Genomic DNA, 20,433 nt, shown 5'->3' with positions numbered 1-20,433 from the left:
TCTCATCTCTGTAAACCACTAAGGACATAATATATGGGGTTTTATTTAAAACTCTTCACATCATGGATCTCTTAAATAAATTCTTACAATGACTCACTGTAATGGATGTTAAAAAGCTCACTTCACTGTGAACAATCAGCTGAATGTAAAAATTCAAGAGGCCTAGAAAACAGCTGAATATCACGGTTTGCTGTACACCTTAAAATTAATTCTAAGCACTAAACCAAATTTAAAGTACCGTAAATTAAGTACATCCACAGAACAAGTCATTTCAAGATGCACCAGAATCTCCTTAATTTTTCAGCAAACTGCTTTCACCACAGCCTAAAGCTGACCTACGCTTTCCATGAGGTGCTATTCTTGTAAGCCATGGTTCCTCTAACTGTGGCAGACTATAGCTTTTTGGCCTAAAACATCACAGTGGATGACTAACACATGCCATACTTGTTTTGGAAGGGACAGGGGAAAAAAGTAAGAGATTCAGTTTAAATGTTTTACCCATGTCCAGGAATAAATATGGTTTCATACTGTATTTTCATTTTTAAAGAAAACTTCCTATGCACTATGCAATACCAATGTACTTTGCAACAGCATCTAAAATGTGGCATTATTAACAATTAACAATGAAGTTTTTCCTCTGGTGAAAAAAACATGCATATTGGGCTATTACTGTACGCTTCCGAGAATATAATCACTTTAAAACTCAATAGATCCCATATGAAAAAAATAAAATAAATAAAATACATTTTTTAAAAAGAGAGTTTCCTGTCTATGCAGAGGCTCCATCTCCTCTGGGCATACTCTGCTGGGGGCTACCGTGGCTGATCAGAACTCTGCAATGACTCTTCTCAGCTGCCAAGTTAGTCAGATGAAACCACAGCAGAAAGATACTGTGGTAATTATCTCCCTTCCTGATACCACAGTAGCAAGCTAAGGTGTGCTTTTATGTCATCTGTCATAATATATGACATCTGACATCAGATACGCGGCTAAAGAACCAGCTGGTTATCCAGCTACAATTATCCAATGTTAATTTGAAACAACAATCATCCAATTGCTAGACTTTGAGAAATTATGAGAGGTTGCTGTTGGTGAACAAAAGCCATACCCACAGAAAGACTCAGCCCTGGTGTCCTCATCACCCTGGGGACCTGGTCACAGCAGTTCCAAACTCCCTTCCAGCCCCACAGCATTAGAAGCCTACAGGTGGAAACCAGGGAGCTGCTGTGTATGTCCAAGGTGTAGCCTAGGTATAATCACTGATGGAGGTACTAATGGTATTTCATTGGGCTTACTGGAAAATTTACATTACTGACCTAGATTACAAGATGACAACTCGGAAAGAAAGACTGCAATGGGGAAAAATAAAGGAACACAATACAATACACTATGTCAAACATACACATCTATTAGGAGTACACAAAGAAGAAAGTATTTAAACTGATGAATGTGCCAGAGAAAAGCCTGAAGAGGAATGAATGAAGCGAACCTATCGTGTTGGACTGTTTAATCACAAGACTATGAGAAAAAGACTTTGAAGAACTTCAAGAACCTTCTAATTGCAGGGGACTTTCACCATGCCAATATCTGTTGAAAAACGTAGTCATACGCTGGCAGTCTATAAAGTTCCTAGAATATGATTAGGATATTATTTAATTTTTTAAGTATCATGGACGTTAGTGCAGGGTGTTTATCTTCGGCTGGTTCTCCATCACGTTTGACTCATCTACAAATTGTGAAATGCAGTTTGAGTAAAAATCATCATAAAATGAGAGATCAGCACTCAAAAAAAAAAAAAAAGCGTGAAAGAGGCATATACAAGATCTCTTTGCGGAGTTCAGATACATTTCTTAACAGACAAAAGCAAAATGGGCTGCAGAAAAGCAAACCAGCACCACTGGGGAAACAGAAGTGCTAGGGCAACACTTTGAAGGGTAATGGAGTGTTGTAGATGCCCTTTTTCCTGCTAGGATACCAAGGAGTAGCCATGTAGCCATGCTAAACACTGCGAACTACTGGGGTGGCTGCTGCTGCATTTCACTACTGGGGTGGCAAACTACCCCAATGCAAATCAAAACCAGAAAGCACATCACGAAAATATTAAGGCTAAACCAGGTGGAAACCACAGTAAAGTTTTTGCATTAAAAAGCCTTCTCAAAAATCTACAGCAGGACGTTAACAAATCTCAACACATGCTGTAATAATTTAAGAAGAACTGAATCCGTGACAATTCTAGTTTGTATTAGAAAACGTACTACTGGTTTCCAGCAGAGGCACAAGCCTGACCAATTTAAGTATTTGGTGCCATCATGTGTACACTTCAAAAACTGCAGTCCTATCAAAGCTACTTCATTTATCAAGTCAAAAATTAGCTATCAGACTACACATGAGGGCATTACAAACTTCAGTCAGAAGGTAAAGAAGTTTCAAACACTGCTAATGTAATATGAATTCTTCCCTCAATACAGACTGCATATACATCAAACAGCATACAAACTCAGCTTCATTACAAAGACCATATGCTTCCACTACACAACTGTAAAAAGCAACAAACTGATTATGAGCTAAATGGTATTTGGTGGTCCACAGAAAATAAATCAGTTTCTCTGGTTCATTCCATGCAGATATCAACACTAACAAACCGATTCAATACCTTCAAGCATGACCTCCAAAGAAGCAATGGTGCTGGGGACCCAAGTTTGAACCCTTCCATCAAGCTTCTAGTTCAGATTAAGAAAAAAAAAAAAAAGAAAAGGAAAAAAAAATGTTACATTAACCTAATTATCTGTTCATTTCCTCTAAATTGTGGAATAGAATAGTCCAGGAAAAAGAAAAAAACAGTATAAATAAGGTTAAAACTAGTGTACAAATTTTACACCATTCAGGAATTCCCATGGAGCCAGGGAATATGCATCTATATTTCAAGGATCAGTTGCTGGACAGTTTTGAAAGATGGGTGCAAGATCAATTTAGAAAGTATTCTACAGATTTAGCTAGTTACTGCAGGGAGGGAGGGAAAGTGCATCATGCTCTCTTTCACCTCCTCCTGCTCTGTCTCTCACTAATACCCCTGAAATAACAAAAAAGGAGCGTATCAACATTCAGTAACGCTACTTCTAATATTACTTCTAACTTACTTCTAGTATAATAAACATTTCATTAGAAATACTTCTTTAACATTACTTATGGAAATAACCTTTAAAAACCTATAAATTCTAACATTTTACCAGACACTATGATTAAACACGTTTTCCCAATCATATCCTTCAAAAAATGCAGTTTGAATTCAGCAGCTTTGAGACATAGAAATAAAAACATTTCAGCAGAAATTTTCTGTGCAGTATATTCCCAGGAGTGATCTGTATAAATAGCAGGGCATCGATTAGAAGATGTATGGTTGTAGACAGTCAGCCAAAGCTCTTGGCATGACAGAAGATGGCTAAAGCAACATGAAGCCTAAGAAAGATGCTACTAAATACAAGAATACTGCCAAAATCTGAGGTTCAGCTTCTTGCAAAAAAACCCATATTTGATTAACTGACTTTAATATTAGTGAGTTGTATAAAAAAAGCTTCCATCCCTTAATGGGTCCAAACACATCAGTGTGTCCTAAGTACAGCTCTGTATTCAGATGTGAAACACATATCTGGGACTTTAAAATTCCTGCAATTTGTATAATGCTACTTGTGCAGACACCCCGCATTATGCTGAAAGAAGGAAAAAGAAAGAAGAAAAAAAAAAAAAAAACAGTTCCAAAGCAATTACTCAGATGTGCTCCAGGTCTCATTTTAACTCGCAGAGAATATCAATTTTGTGTCTACACAGGACAGAAAAGCACATCTATACAGTATGTGCAATTACAGCACTCATAATATTACTGCAGTAATTACAAAATATGGTACTTGACAGCACTTGTGGAAAGTTGGCAGTGTTTGTAGTGGAAATGCACTGAAAACACAGTAAAGCCTACCATGCTTACAGAACACTACAAGCTGACAATATTGACACAAGTACCAAACAAATGCTAGAAGGAAGGTGTCAATAAAACACAAACAAGCAGAAATCCTTATAAATTTGCAATTCCAATTCATACTCAGTTTGTCTGTTTGACCCACAACATTGTCTTAAAATACAACAAAGTTCAACAGATTTGTGGATTATTTACATCAATATTATCTGATGGGGGCAAAGCACTCAAAATACACATCTCCTCCTCTTCTTTTTTTTTTTTCTTTTTTTTTTTTTTTTAAACTCTAAGACAAATCGAACAGGACTCGCACACATACAACTTAAATGTAAGTTTTTAAGACATCAGTTTTCTTTCTGTAACCTGTACCAAGTTAAACTTTTTGAAATGGCTGTCAAGGAACACTGAAAAAGTGAAATCAAGCTAATTTGCAGCAAATACACTGTTAGATTCAAAGACTACCCAGGGATCTGAACGCATGCTGCCAAAATAACAAACTCCTGATCATTACAGCTCTAACTTAAAAAAATCTAGAGGCCCTGAGAATTATGTGCTATTATGTATATGATTAATACATAATACAGGCTTTTGATTTCCTAAGTTTCAAACACATCCACAAGTACTAAGAGTATGTTAGCTAGCATGGTTATGTATATGCTGGATCTTATATGCCTTGGAGGGAATTTTAAACCACCACTAGATGGAAACCTGAGTTACCTCTTAAATTGACAATTCTGTAAATGCTCAACTGCTGGCTCTGCTTCTACTGTGCCTGACCATTCCTATATTCTTATTTAGAGATCTAATCACACATTGGCTGTCACAAACCCATACTCATTAGGAACGTTTCTATGAGCAGGCATACACAAAACCTCCAGAGTGTCTTCAGATCTGAGAGCACTAACATAAATATGCCCTGCTCATTTCCCAAGCCAGTGCTACTCAATGCAAGGAATAAACATTACACATATTAGAGATTTACCCCACTTCTACAGCAATTTAAACTTCCCCCCAAAGTTATAACTAATAAAAATTGCTGTACTCTGCCAATAAATTTCAGTTGGGATTTAATTAATGCCACACTTTAAATATCAAAGGTATGTCATATACTTTACAAACACATGCAACAGTCAAATCATCTGAAATTTATAAACCTATTTGCACTCCACATATTTATACAATATTCCACCACTTCAGTGGAATTTACTGTGCAATGTATTATAACTTGAGGTGACTAGCACACACAAGTGACTGACATTTCTGTCTGACGTGACCCCAATGACTCAGATATTATTTCCTTCCCTGTCAGAGCAGTTGTAAATAAAAACTTCAACTAGCAGGCTGGCACGGTAATCAGGACAGCCATCTGACTAGCTACATGCAATCATAGATAGGATAATACAGAAATAATAGGCATAGTAACGTGACAGAAGCACTGAGAGTACTGATGTCACAACTTATGAAATTTTGAATTTGGAAAATACAGTAAAGGTCTAAAACAAAATCTCACATTTGCCTTTAAGTCTTATTCTCCATCAAATCCAGACCACACCACACCATTTTTGATAGAGGAGAAAAAAAATGCAGTCTATTTACATATTAAAAAGTTAAACAAAAGAAATTAATCAAATGCTATTCTATACCAATATGTACACACACACAAAAAAAACCCACACACACACAAAAAAAAAAAAAAAAAAAAAAAAAGAAGAAACCACTGGCCTTAGCAGTGGGCAGATGAATCTGAAAGTGAATGACTCTGCTCTCCAGATGACAAGTACCAAATGCCCCTTCTCATGAGGGGCATGTATCATGCACAAGCCATCAGGTACCTACCGGGTTCCCCAATTTCCTCTGCAAGAGAAAGCTTCCAGACTGCCTGGATTCTCTGTGGAAGAGGAGCAGACACCAGCTCCTGCTTCTAAACCCAAATTTGAAGGAGCACTGAAAGGATGGAAGTGATGCCATGATATGAAAAAGTTGTTATTACCGTGAAACTATGCTATAGGGATCCATGTGGTCAACCTCTGCTTTAATTTTTTTGCTCAAAGGGACATTTGCACATGAATGCTGGTTCAGGAAACTCACTATATCATGGCTGCACCAAGGCAAAATTGCCATCTTACACAGGTAGCCTTCAAATCTTACAGCAAAACAGGCCACCAGGAACACCAGGTCAGAGGAACAGGCTGATTTGGCATGGCTGGTCATACCCGAATCCCACATGCTCTTCAATTTATCAGCCACAACTCTGCAGCTCTCCGAAAAGTGAGAAATTCTTTCCTGCCTTTTGAGAAATACCAAAGAAAATAGAGGAAATTGTCTCCAATTTAGTTCTTACAAATTAATATCCAGTGAACACCCTAAGTGGAGGCTAAATACATAAGTCTCAGTAGGAATTTACTCTTAATAAGAAACTTTTCATCCAGATAGCCACAAAAATGACTAAAAGCAAATTCCAATGTATCCGGTAATGTTATAATTAAATACTACTCTTAAATCTTATTTCACAACTTCTATTAAAGTCATAAAATGGCAAAAGTCATATTTCACTTCCAAAAAAATTTATTTCTTTGTCAGGCAAAGAAAAGATCACACATATAATGCATTTCACTGAAACTGAGAGCAGAATACAGAAAGTCAGCAGCAGTTTTAGACTTATGCAACCTCTGCATTTGCTGAAAGACAATACAAAGGGCACCCCACACATCCCATTCCCATCCCAGTCTGACTCCAGTACTGGCTACAGCTTCCTCTTCCACCTGTCCAACTTTCTTTGGCTATTTGCTCTTCAAATTCTCTTTTCAACATCTCAATGTATTTTTGAGTGCCAGAAGCTGAAAAATAAATCAAGAAAGTAGTGGAGGGAAGATCACACTGCCCCAAAGAATTAAAAAGCAGAAAGAGATGTATCAGAACAACTATGTCCTAGAAAATATCATGACACCATCCCACAATCATCCCAGCAAACTAAACACTGCAAATGATATGGGCAATTGAAAACTAATTTGATGAATGACAATTATTTGTATCATATCAAATATCATATTGAGTCAAAAATTAGCCATTCTTGAGAGGTTACATGACCAGGTTCTCCAAAGACACAGAGTTCCGCCCTAATTTTACCAATATAACGCTTAGATTTGTTATCAGGAATGAAAAAAAGGTCACCTTTCCTCTGAGTACACAACAGCAGATGCCAGCTCCCAAATCAGTCTCAGATCACTTGAAAGCTTATAAAAAGGCTTTCAGAGTCAAGAGTGGACAAAGCATTTCAAAGGCAATTTATTCAATCTGTTAGATGTGAGAAAATGTCATGTAATTTTGCAGAATGATTCTGCTCAACTCAAGATAGTCCAGACCTTCCCATCTACAGGGTCAAGCTAAGTACGAAATGGTAATTTTCAAAATTAAAAGAATAATTAACTAAAATTATGTAAAACAAATTATTACTGAAATTACTTAGCTGAATAGTCTAAATGATATCATTTCTAACCTGGAATAAAGTAATCAATATCATCGTAGTATTACCTATTCTTAAGTAAGCATTCTCATCAGCTACCGCATGATTTAGAAGACTGTTGAACTAATTCACTTATCATATCTGTCAACATTAATTCAATAGCATTGCAAGGTAATAATCACTATCAATCTAATTATATCAGCCACCTCCTGTAAATGAGTACCAATTATTTTAATTAAAATATTAAATATTTAGAAAATAGAAAGGGATGTATTTTAATAATTTATATACTTAATTTGAATCTATCTGAACAACCATCCTGAACCACAAAGCTTGCTTTCTTTGTATCCCCATTTAATACTTTCCAGCAGGTTTCAAGACACAACCCATCAATCCAACACCAGTGATAGAACAATGTAAATTTTACATTTTTCTTACTTTTATATAAATGTATACACACTTGCAGACTATTTTTATGAGTCTAACTCACTTAAGAAGTCTTCCAAGAATATTCAAAGGATAGTTTCCCTATTTTGTAAATGCAAACAGGTCAGTTTAGGTTTTTTATAAAATGACATCAGCCATCAACATGGTTGGGTTCTAACACTAATCCCCTCAATTCCAGTGCGTGGCAAACAAGGGAATCCCTTCTCATCTTTACAAGAAAACTATATGAATCATTCACATACTATGACAACATCATTTGGGAGCCTTTTTACCTCTTTTTGACACTTATTTCTTTTTAAAATTAATCTTTGAAATCTCCCTTTAATGTTCCACCTGTGCTTTTGTGGATTGTAAGGATATTCAAAATATCCGTACTCCCATCCGAGGGTTAGGCTGAATATTCAGGTCCTGCACTGAGATTTGGGTTCTTCCCAAAAGCCATGGAGCAGAACCTAATATTAAAGAACTACAGCAATATTAGAAGCTACAGTTGTTTGAATGCCCTGTAAAATTAAGATTCATTTAACAGGTTTTTTTAAAGCTTTTAACAGCAAAATCCTGCAGGTTTTTCACCATGTTTCACAAGAAATAAAGGAATTTGCTCAGCTTGTTTTCTTTGACAAACAGTCAATATGCCCAGTCCCCTTGCATCAGCATGATTTAAATACCAAGGGGGGGGGGGGGGGGGGGGGGGGCGGGGGGCGGAGGGGATCATCTGGCACAACCATAATGCCATTAACTTACCAGGCCTATCAGCCAAACAATTAGCAAATACAAATTCAATTGGAGGACAAGAAAGTATACCACAAGCAGACGATGAACTAGTGTATTCAAGCACACACAGAAAGTCTGACTACCCAAAAAAGTGTGAAGAGTTTTAATGAAAGTAGTTCCATGTTAAAGTAAATCATCCTTGGAAATTTTCATTCAAGAAGCATATGGGGTGGCTTATTAAGATTATAGTCCATATTGAAGTCCTTAGCCAAAGCCAAGAAACATCAATGTAACCATCACAGCCATAATCTTAACCCTCTGGTGAATATACATTAATATAAACTATTTTAATACAAAATTATGAATACTGTTTTTCTGTAATGTGAGACATTGGGCCACCCTGCACCAGACACCTTGCATGCAACAGAACATACAAGGAAAGAACTTTTCCAGAAGGAAGCTGAGTACTGACAACCCTAAAGAGCAGTATGGTATACACGTACCCTAACGAGCAAGAAAATTGGGAAGAAAAGTGCTTAACGTGCGACATGCCAAAATACTGTTACCAGAGCTGTAACTTTGCATTTTACCCAAAAAAACCTGCTAAAACAACAAGGAATATAAACCTAATTTTGTGTTAATGTTGTAGTGATCTGTTTGGGGTTGGCTTTATTTTTTTGTTGTTGTTTCGTTTGGGTTTTTTTAATAAAAATAGATATGGAGGCAAGAAATACGGTTACGGCTCATGTATGCGAAGTAGCACATCACAGCTTCACACACCACTGTGTGATTCATATGCCCTTCAAGAACTGGGTGCTGGTGCAGGTATCTGGTGTGTTCTGCACAAACCATTCTAAAGCCTCCAATGTAGTTCTGATTAAGAGTGTCCTGCTGCCCAGGAAAGGGTGCAAAGAGGACTCCAACACGAAGCAGAGCACCCTTCTCTGTTACCTAATGCAAGCTGTCTACAGTCCACCTTCCTCAGTTACCTAGTTCAAGTCTTCAAGGAGCTGGGAACCACAAAGCAAGTCCCTCAGGTCAAAAATGTGAAAGTCTGATTTAAATTCCACCCTTGAAACAGATTATTATTTGGGGGAAAAAAACCCTAAGAATAAAACAAAAATTAAACATGAGAAGAGCGACATTAACTATGTGCTAATATCTCCCAGCATCTTGTAAGAAGGCAAACATATTTGGAAATTTTTTTATATGCACACACTCAAAACAGTTATTAGTTTATTTTCCTTGAACATATCATAGCTAATAGCACTAAATGTCAGGTTTCAAAATTCAACTTCTGTTCCTTGTAGTCTAATTTTTTTCCCATTTTTCCCTATTATCTCCTTTTAAAACATTTTAAAACGGAGAAACATTTTCACTATTTGTTTACTTCACAGAAATGACTTAAGATATTTCAATGCACACATTTTCTTCCTTGTCTTTAACTATCTTAAGGAAGGTTTTAGCACCTAAAATAGTAATCTGTAACTTGTCTTTTTAGCTCATGTTAAAATTGGAAGCAGTGATGCGGAAACATTTTGGCAACATCAAGTAAACTGCAATTGAGAATTACAATAGCATCAAGCATTTTAGCTGTAGAAACAAACTTTCCCGATTTCAGGGCATATCATTTGGCAAGAGGCAATTAAAATACACTTACTCCTCTCCTCTGAAGAGGATACCAGGCAGTGTTCTCCCTGCTGGTTCCTGATGCCCGGGCACAAGGGTAATGGAGCTGCTTTACCCCCAGGATTTCAAGTACAGCAGGTAGAAGGGATGGGTCAGGTCTCTCCCCATTACCCTACTGCTGTTAAGCCAGGAGGCACCGGACACTCCTATGCTAACCAGCTTCCAGGGCAGAGCAGAACACAAATCCCTTCCACAGGAAGGAAAATAGTTTTGAGTTTCAAAACCACTACCAAACCAGTAGTTCACCGAGCATGAAAACGGATGGGAAGCTTGTCTATAGATCTGCCTCTTGCAGTTGTTTTCATGCTTTAATTGAAGTTCTTCCTCTGCAAAGTGTCTATAACATTCACCTGCCATATGGATTTCTGGGGGTCAATTAACATGCTAGCACCTGCTGAAGTTCAGGCATGGGGGGGGGAAGCAACTCGCATGTCCCTCTCCTGCTGCTGTGACACTTGTTACACTCCAATCTCGGGGGGCAGCCTGCTTCCCTGGGACCCACTGGGTGCGGGGGGAGGGAGTGCTAAGCAGGAGCAGCATTTCCTTAGGAAACACTCTGAAAAAACATCACCCAAAAATGAAACACAAGTTCACAGGGAAGTTATTTACACCTAAGTATTTAGCTAACTATAATTAGACAATTATCTATGTATGTAGTTATAAATATATATATACACATTTATATGATGTATTATTATAAAAAACAGATAATTGTGCACATCTATTTTTATATGTGTATATATTACTAATTATAGAATTGTTGTCATTCTGTTGGATATACTTGTGTGAGCACAGTTATAATCACAGACGAGGCAGGGAAGCAAGAACCACAGAAGACAACCCGCCCGGGGATGCAGACTCCCGAGGAACTCTGTGACTGTCCGAGCCGGCCCGAGGGGCGCGGGGCAGGGGCCGGCGCTCCAAGCACACGAGCCAGCCGCCCACACTCGGTGGCAATCACCAGCGAAGGAGCCAGCGGGCACTTGCTGTCGCCCTTTCTGCGACAACGTATCCTTAAACGACGCTAGGCCGCGACAGGGCACGGCAGGGCCGGCGGGGCAGGGCCCGGCCGCCGAGAGGACGCTCCCCCTCGCCGGGGCGGGCGCCCGGGCCTCGCCTGGGCCTCCCCTGCGCACCGCCGGGCCCCGCGGCTCCCGGCCGGGGGAGGCCGGCAGCGAGGCCCGGGCTCGGCGCCGGCCGCCGGGCCCGCGGTCGGGAGGCGGCCCCCGTCAGACTCCCGAGGGGCGGCGGGCACTTGCCTCCCATTCCCGCAGGAAGCGCTGGGCCTCGGCGGGCCCGGCGGCCTTGTGCTTGCGGAACTCCTCCTTCACGTAGCGGTCCCCCAGCGCCCGCAGGGCGGCCGGCAGCGCCCGGTGCAGCAGCAGGATCCGCCGGTACAGGCGCCGCGCAGCGCCCGGCATGGCGGCGGCCGGCGGAGCCCTGAGGCGGCCGCACCGGGGGCGGGGCGCCGGGCCGGGCCCGGGGGCGCTGCGGTGGGTGCCGGGGAGCCGCGGCTGTGCGCGGTGCGGGGGAGGGCGCCGGGCCGACCCGGCGCCGGGCTCTGTGGAAAGTGCTGGCCCTGGTCGTCTGCGCAGGGTTTCAAACGTTACCAAACACCGATTGCAATAGCGATGGAGGCTGAATAAGCAAGTCGCGTTGTTTCAGAAAGATGTGTGCAAGATGGCAGGGGCCGTGATAAAAATTAAAAACCCTGTTAATTTTCAGCTCTGCGTTTGCCACCAGGAGAGCAAACTGTGCGCTTTATACCCGGGTAGAATTTGGCCCAAATGAATTAGGCCACTAAAACCAAGCTTCACACGCTGACATTTGATTTATCTGCATTTTGAAGCAGGGGTGCGAGAGGGGAGGCGACGCAGCAAGGAGTGTCGCTGCGTCCGTGGGGCTGCTTGGGGTTCGTGCCACCGCCAAGCTCCCGCTTTCTGTTACCATCCGCCTGCAGCCTGAGCTGCAGCTCTCCAGCTCTCCGTAAAGTTTTTTTCAGCTGTTTAACATCACAGCCAACCCAACCACACGGAAAAATCTTCAAATGTCAACAACGGTCATGGATATTTTGGAAAAAGCAACGAGTCTGAAAATCAGGTGGTGGCAGCATGGCCCGAGTCCTGCCCCCTCTCGGGGGCCTGTTAAGCTCCTTCCAGCCAGTCAAATGATTGACGTTTCAAAACGAAACGGAAACATTTCCATAGGCCCTGGGACCATTCCACTTTCCCAGGTCACTCAGAAATGTCATAAAAATATACTGCTTTATCAAAAGCCCAAGTCATTATATGTGAGCAACAGAGGAAAGAGCAAACTGCACAAAATTTCACTGGCTGCCATTTCTTAATGTTTATTTATTCTCCCAAGCACTTCTGTGGTGGAAAACACAAGTTCCCAGTAACACAAAAGTTACCAAAAAAAAAAAAAAAATGGTTATAGTTTCACTTTTTCTCATGGAAGCTTTCAGTTCTCTTTGTGCCTGTGATGCTCTCGGGGTGAGCGGAGGGGCCTTGGCCAGGGAGTCCGGATCCTCAAATGGATTGGTCTTGCTATATTTTCTGACTGTATTTTCTGCAGGCATTTCTTTGAGGAAGGATTTCTGGACATAATGTATTTTGTCTGCCCCTATGTCTTTGCATATGTTCAGATTTTTAAAGGATTGAGGTTAAAAATCTGATTTGCTTTAGTAGTTTTATTTACAGTGATGCAATTCCACTAAATCACCTCAGGGTGCATTAATCTACAGAATTTCTTTAAATCTATTTTTATATGATGACCACCGTACTTACCTTGCACATTGACAGCTCTCTCCCTGCTACTGTTGGTTTTTAGGAGTCCTCTTCTTTCAGTGGCCTGCTTAAGCCCTCTGCTGGGCACCTGCTTTGAGGCTCAGACACTAACCAGGATGCATCAGCCAGATGTCTCCTTCCAACATTTTTTACACCTTGTCTTTCTGTCCACAGAGGCAGAAAGTGGTGGTTCCCGCCCAGCAGTAGAGTAGAATTCACGCAGCATCTGTGAACCTCTGGGCTGCTACACCTGCGGCTTTTGAGCCCCCTCTTTGCGCCTTCCCTAGGAGCTGCCATAGGAGTGAGGAATTTCCTAGTAAATTGCCCCTGGAACAGAAGATAGAGCTGTAAGCTCAGCAAGCTGTTTGATAACAGGCTAAGTTGTCAGCCTTTGCCCATTAACAATTTTTATATCCCAAAGTCCTCAAGGGGCTGTACGCTATCAGGGAATGTGGAGAGGCTGTAGAGGCAGCTGAATGCCGGATCATTTGTGCATGGGGGCAAAAGGACTCACCATCAGAACTCAGTAAGATATAATATTATATTAGAAGTACTCTTTCCATATAATGACCTCTCAATCACCAGTAGTCAAAGTATCTATGCCACAGCTTGAGTCCAGACACAATTTTAGCTAATATGCATGAGTACAAGTCCTCCACATCCTTCTTGCAGACATCTGCCCATGCTCCAGGCAGCACTGCTTCTGTGCAGGGCACTGGGGCATCTGTGCTGCCACCCCGGGTGCTCCACAGCCTGGGAGGTGCTGCTTAGCTTGCGCCAAAGAAAGAGGCACCTCAGGAGGATTCATCCCACCTCTTTTGGGCAAGTGGAGGCAATTAATCCCTATATCTTTTCAGCTGTCAATAGAAGGATGTGTTGGGGTATACGTGATTCAGACACCCCATAAAGGATTATTCTGTATCCAGCTGGGGATTTGAGCACTGGCTTAGTGCTAGTTAAGCTAAAATCAGAGTGGATCATCTCCATGCCATACTCCATAGTGCCTTTGGATCGGGGGAGGCAGTATCAGCTCCGCCATAGGGCAGCACAAAGGCAGGCAGAGTGGCTTAGCCAATATACTAAATTTTTATTTACGTGGCTAGGACTGTGTGTGTAGCATCTCAGCCTTTTCCCAGGATACACAAGAAATCTTTGGTATAGATGCAAAGTTCTCTAGTTGCTTAGCCCATCCTTCTGAGCTAGCAGCAAATTAGATTTTGACCCTGTGAATCTGCCAGAGGGGCCATATTGTTTGCTACAGTCCTAACTCCAAATGTAGAAAGACTGGAGGAGCATTTCCATGTTCCTTTTTTTTCTGACTAAAGAAGCTGAAGCTGAAGTATTTATTGAGCTGTTATAATTGCTGTAATTTTTTTAATTATCAAGAGCATCTTGAGAGGCGTTCTTTTTGTGAATCAAAATTAATTATTAAATATAGAATGCAGTGGTGTGATACTCCTTTCCAGAACTGTTGGTAGTTCCTGACAAAGCTAAATTGTATTGTCATCTGTTTAACAAAACAGGATAATCTGCAATCTTCTTCTCTAAGCTGTGGATAAATGTTAAATTACAATCTGATTTCCTGCTATAAAAAAAAAATGAGCATACAGGCCTGTCCCATGTTTCTTATTTTTGCATTGTGCAGATCACAACAAAATTGCATCTCTTACTTCAGAGCTATGAAGTTTTTAATAAACTCTCTAAATATTCAAACAGATTCAAGACAGTTCATTTTTGCACACTATTCCAGACCAATAGATTTTTCTGCAGACTTTTCTGATTCAGAAGCCAAGCCAAAGATCTGTTATGACGGCACAAATTGCCTGCTAAATATTCTGCGGCATCTTCTAGTGTGCCTCGTAAACTAAAAAGACGCAGAATTATCCCTTCTTTGTGGGAAACAACTGAAAAATGAATAGTTTCATAAATGACTTAGAAAAAGCTATGGGTAATCAGAGATTCACAGGATGCTTCTGCCTCTGTCAAAGTGGAGTAGAGCTTTGTCCCTGATTCAACAGAAGTAACGTCAGTCCTAGCATGGGACAGTCTGCTTCAAAACCAACCAAAAAGTTGGGCATGCAATCTATTATGCGGGGATGCTGTTAAAAAATGGACCAGCTCTTTCCCCAGAGCTTGGGGAAATACAGGCTGATGAAGATACCAGCCATGTTTGCTGTTGGCTGGAGAGACAACTGACTGTCCATGTCTCACCTAGGTGAAACCGGTGTTCTTCACACAGGCTGTGCTTGGGGAGCCTCAGGCTGGTCAGCAGGGTGCTGTAGTGAGAGCGGGACAGATGGTTTTTATTCAAAAGCTCCATTTCAGTGGGGAAAAAATCGGCCGTAATAAATGCTGTTTGGTGTAACTCATCAGGATGGCTTCAGGTACTCGTGTGTGCATCTCATAGTAGGATGAAACCAAATAGAAAGTATTCCTTATGAAATAAATAAAGTACATGACAATTTTGGAAGGGAGAGACAGCCAGCTGTTTCTGGACTTCACTCAGTTGCATGCTTGGCGTGTTGATAGCTTTTGGACATTAAAAGAAAGTTCTGCTTTGGTTCAGCTTATGCTTGAGCTGCTCATTCATTGTAGGTTTTCTTGTTCTTTCATCTGAAGCATATGATCTGTATCATCCAAAACACATTTTTTTGACAGTCAAAAGAAGTAATTCCTGAGGAAGCTCTGCTTGCCTCCTGCAGACTTGAAAGATGCCAAGTACATTCAAAATCTTCAGAGAATTTAGCTGCCAAACTCTATCAAGTTTCTGCTTGAACATGTGCGAGCAGAGCTTTGCAGCAAGCCAAATGTAGGCAGCTTCATGCCAGAGGAGTGCCAGGCTTGTACATGGACCCTCCTGCTCCCGACCTTCCTCTCTGCAACTCTCCTCTCTCTAGTCCAGTGCCAGATTTTGAAACACAGAGGCACCAACACTTCTCAGGTAAGCGGCTGTGAAAGAGAGAAAGCTTGCAAAGAACCTGTGAGGATTTTCTCTAATTTCATTTTCAGAAACAGCTACTATTCAGCTGAAATTTTCTAAAAGAGTTCAATTCAGTGAACTGATCCAAAATCAAAATTTTGGGTAGAGTGTTTAAAGAGCATAAAAACTCAATGTAATGACAAGCAAGATATATTTATAAGGAAAATCCTACACCTTCATTTATAGGCAGCCAAATCAGACTGTGAGCTGGATATCTTTTTTGGTCCTTAAGCTATTATTGTTTTCAACATTCAAAGAAAACACCCAAAAGATTGCCTGTGTTACAAAACAATTTTCCACTTTTGAAAATTCAAACTGGAATTGAAAATGTCAGTATTTAGAATCACTGTGTGTCTTCTCCTTTTATGAACAATCTTTTTGGTAAATACACTAGTAATCCACTTGGTTACTCTGCTGCATGTGCTATTCTGTTCAACCGCATTAAAATTCTATAAAAGATGCAATGTTCTTCTGTTAATTCACATATGTACAGTTTGAAAAATCATGTTTTATTATTTCAAATATAATATAAAATGTGCATCATTCATGGGTAAAACTTTGGTTTCCTGGTTCACTTAGTAAGTTACTGTAAAACTTAAAGCCATGCAAAGATGCTTCCACAAATCCATTAAAACTCCTTCCAGAAGAACACAAAAAGAGCACAGAAATTGTTATGTTGATGGCTGTAACAGAGGGGGGAAACAGAACAAGGGAGATGTCCAATCTAAATAATATAATATTTTGAAAAGCTGCAGAGAAGATCATACATGTGTGAATGCAAAACCCTAGCTCAGCCTCAGAGTGTCAGGAGGGGAGCACAAGTGAGCCCCTTCTGAGCCACGGTGTCCATGGATCCTGGGAGCTCCAGATGGAAGCCCAAGTCTGAACTCAGGGAGTAAAACTAGCTAGGCGACATCACATCTAAGGTTTTAGCCCAGCCTCACATTAACCCAAGGGGAATTTAAAACACAACAGAAATATGTGTTTAAATGAAGTTAGAAGAAAGCTTCTTCCTGTCTCCTGTTTTAGTTAAATATGTTTTATATGAAAAGCGTAGCTTACAAATGCAAGCTATGTGGTTTCTCTGGCAGCATTGCAGCTCTAAATAAACACACTGTAGTATTATTTTCTTTGCTTTCTTCCCTAATTAAGTTTTAAAAGTTTCCTCAGTTCTCTGTGTGGCTGCCTCAGTTTTGGCAGCAGTACTGTGGCAAAGGGGACAGGCAAGACTCTGCTTTCTCTTACTCCCTCCCTCCACTGAGTAAACCAATCGCTGATCAATTGGGAATCCCTTCTCAATTTTTTAAGATATATAGATGACAGATCACATGCCACAAGCAAAGCATGAGCCCCCTGGGTCATACTGGTGTGAGAGCCCGCACACTCCCACTGAGAGAGAAGTGAAGCAGTTGACTGCACTGATCATGGGCGGTGCAGCTGCGAGCGCCCAGACCGTGCTGCACGCTTCAGAGCAGAAAGCAGAGCTGAGCCGCAAAATTCAAAGCCAAACATGAATTTTGTCATCCCTGGAGGGTGTTTGGATTTCTCCTTTTACCTTCCTCAGAGGCTACAGGTTTCAGTTTCAAGGCTTTGCTATAAAACTGTTAGCATTTCAGGAATCCAGATCATTGCTGTTTAAGATGAAGCATGCATAATCCAGCATTGTTCGTCATTTGGCATAAACAATATGCTATCAGCAAAGCACATTTCCCATCTCAGGCTCTTCCTAGCCCTCTGATAGCCCTACGAATGCACCCAGTGTGCCCGGGAGAATTTAACATACTGAGCAAGTACTGAAACACTTAACTGGCCTTGCATTAAAACACTTGGCATCACCTTTGATGCGAAGCACTCGATAGTCATCTCTTGTCCTATCCAGTTTCTGATGTTGTAATCAATCAGGAAAACAAATCCAACACAAAACTGGGTAGCTCTGTAACTGTTCATGTCTGTTTGCTGTATTCCCTACCCTGAAATTCAGCATCACACTGCAGGCTGGGGGGCATCTGTATGGTTACTCATCCTGTCATCCTGGCTTTATTATTCACTGGATCTGGTAATATTTGGGATTACATTTCTTGGTAGTCAAGATTTTCCTTTGTGGTTTCTTGATATAACATCCATGTATTAATGGTTAAGATTCAGGATGGAACTATAGGATACCACATAAAAAAAAGGTAGCTTTAACATAAATAGTCAAGGTTCCTTAAACCCGTTTCATCCAACAGCACTATCACTGTTCATCGGTTCCTCCCTCCGCCCCCTTCCCAAACCACCTGAAGGCAGGATCGGTAGTGATCAAAAGACATGCTACATTTCTCAGTATTGAAAAGATCACATCTGTGAAATATGGTTTTTAATAATGAGTTTATTGCTGTTTGCTTTGTGAATTATGGCTTTGCGCTTCTAAACCAAAACAAAAGTTATTTACAAGGTGCCACAGGATTAATTTTTAGACTGAAAAACAGCTAAGTTAGCAATCACAAACTCCTTGCTGATTCGTGAAAGTGGCATTTGTTTTATTACTTCTTTGAGATTTGATTTTACACTGAGATGTTGAACAATAATTTGTTCTTGTATGCTATGGAACAGTAGCAGCTCCAGGTGCTATAAAAGCACAAAGACTTTCAATTGCAAAAGCAAGCTCTAGGGAAAAAAATTATCAATTGTTTCAGTCTAACATATTAGGTAGTAGGATGGTCACAATCTCTTCAAAAGAAGAAAGTTGGAGACCTTCCACCAATGGAAGATAGCAACTACAAAGTGTCATAGCATCATTTATTCTCCTATTTTGTTTTTTTCACCATATATAAACTGTAACATTCTTATATTAATCAATAGGGTAGAAAAAACAATGTGTATTCTAAAATCCTTGTCAATGAGTCTTGAAAGCAAAGTGTTTAATGGCACAATGATGTACTTTTGGAGCTTATGGTAAAAAGAACTTTCTGTAGGACAGAGGATTTTCTTGTGAGCTCTTCAAAACTTCAAAAGTTTTCTGCATCATGTTGACAAATAGGAGAATCCTGTCCAGTTCTAGGGTACATTCTGGATCTCAAATGTCAGGTTGTTTAAGAAATGGATACTCAAAATGAAGCCTACCTTTAAAAAATATCCCAACATTAATATCTGGCAAGTCTTACTGTGTTTGAGGGATCGTTTTTTATTTTTTATGCTTAGAGCAGCACAAGCATACCCTGAGCTGTACTGGAGGGGATCAATACTTCAGAAATTCTTCAAAAGAACAAGAATTGTATCACTTCTGTTGTTCAGCTTCATATATCAAAATTGTGTTCTTCATAGCTTCCAGAGGGCTTTGCTGTGACTCATTTACTGTCTTCCTGCACTCTGTTTTCAAAGTTATGCCCTGGGAGCAAAACTTCTCATTTAAGACCTGGATTTCAAAGTGCTCTAAAATCCACAGGCATCTCCGACATGTTTTGAAAATTGCTATACCTCATCAGAGCCAGGGGCAACATTACCCATGCAGGTCTGAAGTCTGTTGGTCTAGCAGGTCTTCAGATAATACCCCTTCTTTTCAGCCTTCCCAGGAGGACTGCATTTAATAAGCTCTGAAATCCACTGGGATATGATAATTGTCTTGAAAACTCAGTCGTGACAATGACTGCAGGACAGATAATGGTGCAAATCTGGGGTCATTCCTCCCTCCCTGTGGAACTGCTTATAGCAATTTTTGATTCTTGTTTTTTCATTAGCAGCTCAGAGAAATCTGAAGGTATGAATCCCATGAAATATGTGTATAATACAGTCTGATCCTGAGCTCAGCTCTTCAGCTGACCAAACTGACCACATCAAATTTACTGACATTTTGTAAACAGCCAGTTTAGAAATATTTAACACTACTGATTGATTAGAAAAAGAATAAAACAAAGTAAAAAACTGCTTTTTTTATTCTAGAACACGATTTTTTCTTGCTCTCAGTAACTGCATTCAGTTCCTGCTCAGCTATTGTCTGTATGATACATGTGCTGTTGTTGTACAAGCAAAAAAATAGGGATGCCACAGATATGCCACACCAATAGTGTGTGCATATATATGCTTACACCTATTTTTATATAAATGTATATACATATACATACATCCACATGTTCCTTCAAGCACACATATGTATGCCCATAGACACACATGTGCACGAGTGCACACAAAACGTTTTTGTTATTGTAGCAGTCTGAAGTAATGTACCAAAACCATATTTCCCAGTTTTACTTTGTAGTCAGTTTTTTTAAGGTTTTTAATACAGTGAGAGTGGTGGGGTTTTTTCTTTCTGGTAACTCATTCCAGTACTTTTGTATCCCACGCATGTGTACTTGACACTCACTGATTGCTTTGCATTCTTTCATTTCAAAATGTGCCTTCAGCTACA

At 40.3% G+C, this 20,433-nt stretch overlaps 1 protein-coding gene across 1 annotated transcript in view; it reads right to left on the bottom strand.

Annotated features, from left to right (window-relative positions):
• Window positions 1–11,755, bottom strand: part of SDHAF3 (succinate dehydrogenase complex assembly factor 3) — a 34,618-nt gene extending 22,863 nt beyond the window's left edge. Inside the window, exon 1 of the mRNA XM_055709107.1 lies at window positions 11,540–11,755. Within this exon, the coding sequence (XP_055565082.1) occupies window positions 11,540–11,701 (162 nt within the window). The 5' untranslated portion in view covers window positions 11,702–11,755. The remainder of the gene's footprint in view (window positions 1–11,539) is intronic.
• Between the last annotated feature and the right edge of the window lie 8,678 nt (window positions 11,756–20,433).

The sequence above is a fragment of the Falco cherrug genome, chromosome 4 (genome assembly GCF_023634085.1).
Source record: "Falco cherrug isolate bFalChe1 chromosome 4, bFalChe1.pri, whole genome shotgun sequence".
Lineage (NCBI taxonomy): Eukaryota > Metazoa > Chordata > Aves > Falconiformes > Falconidae > Falco > Falco cherrug.
Note: the sequence above shows the minus strand (reverse complement) of the source record. Positions and strands in the feature narration are given on the sequence as shown.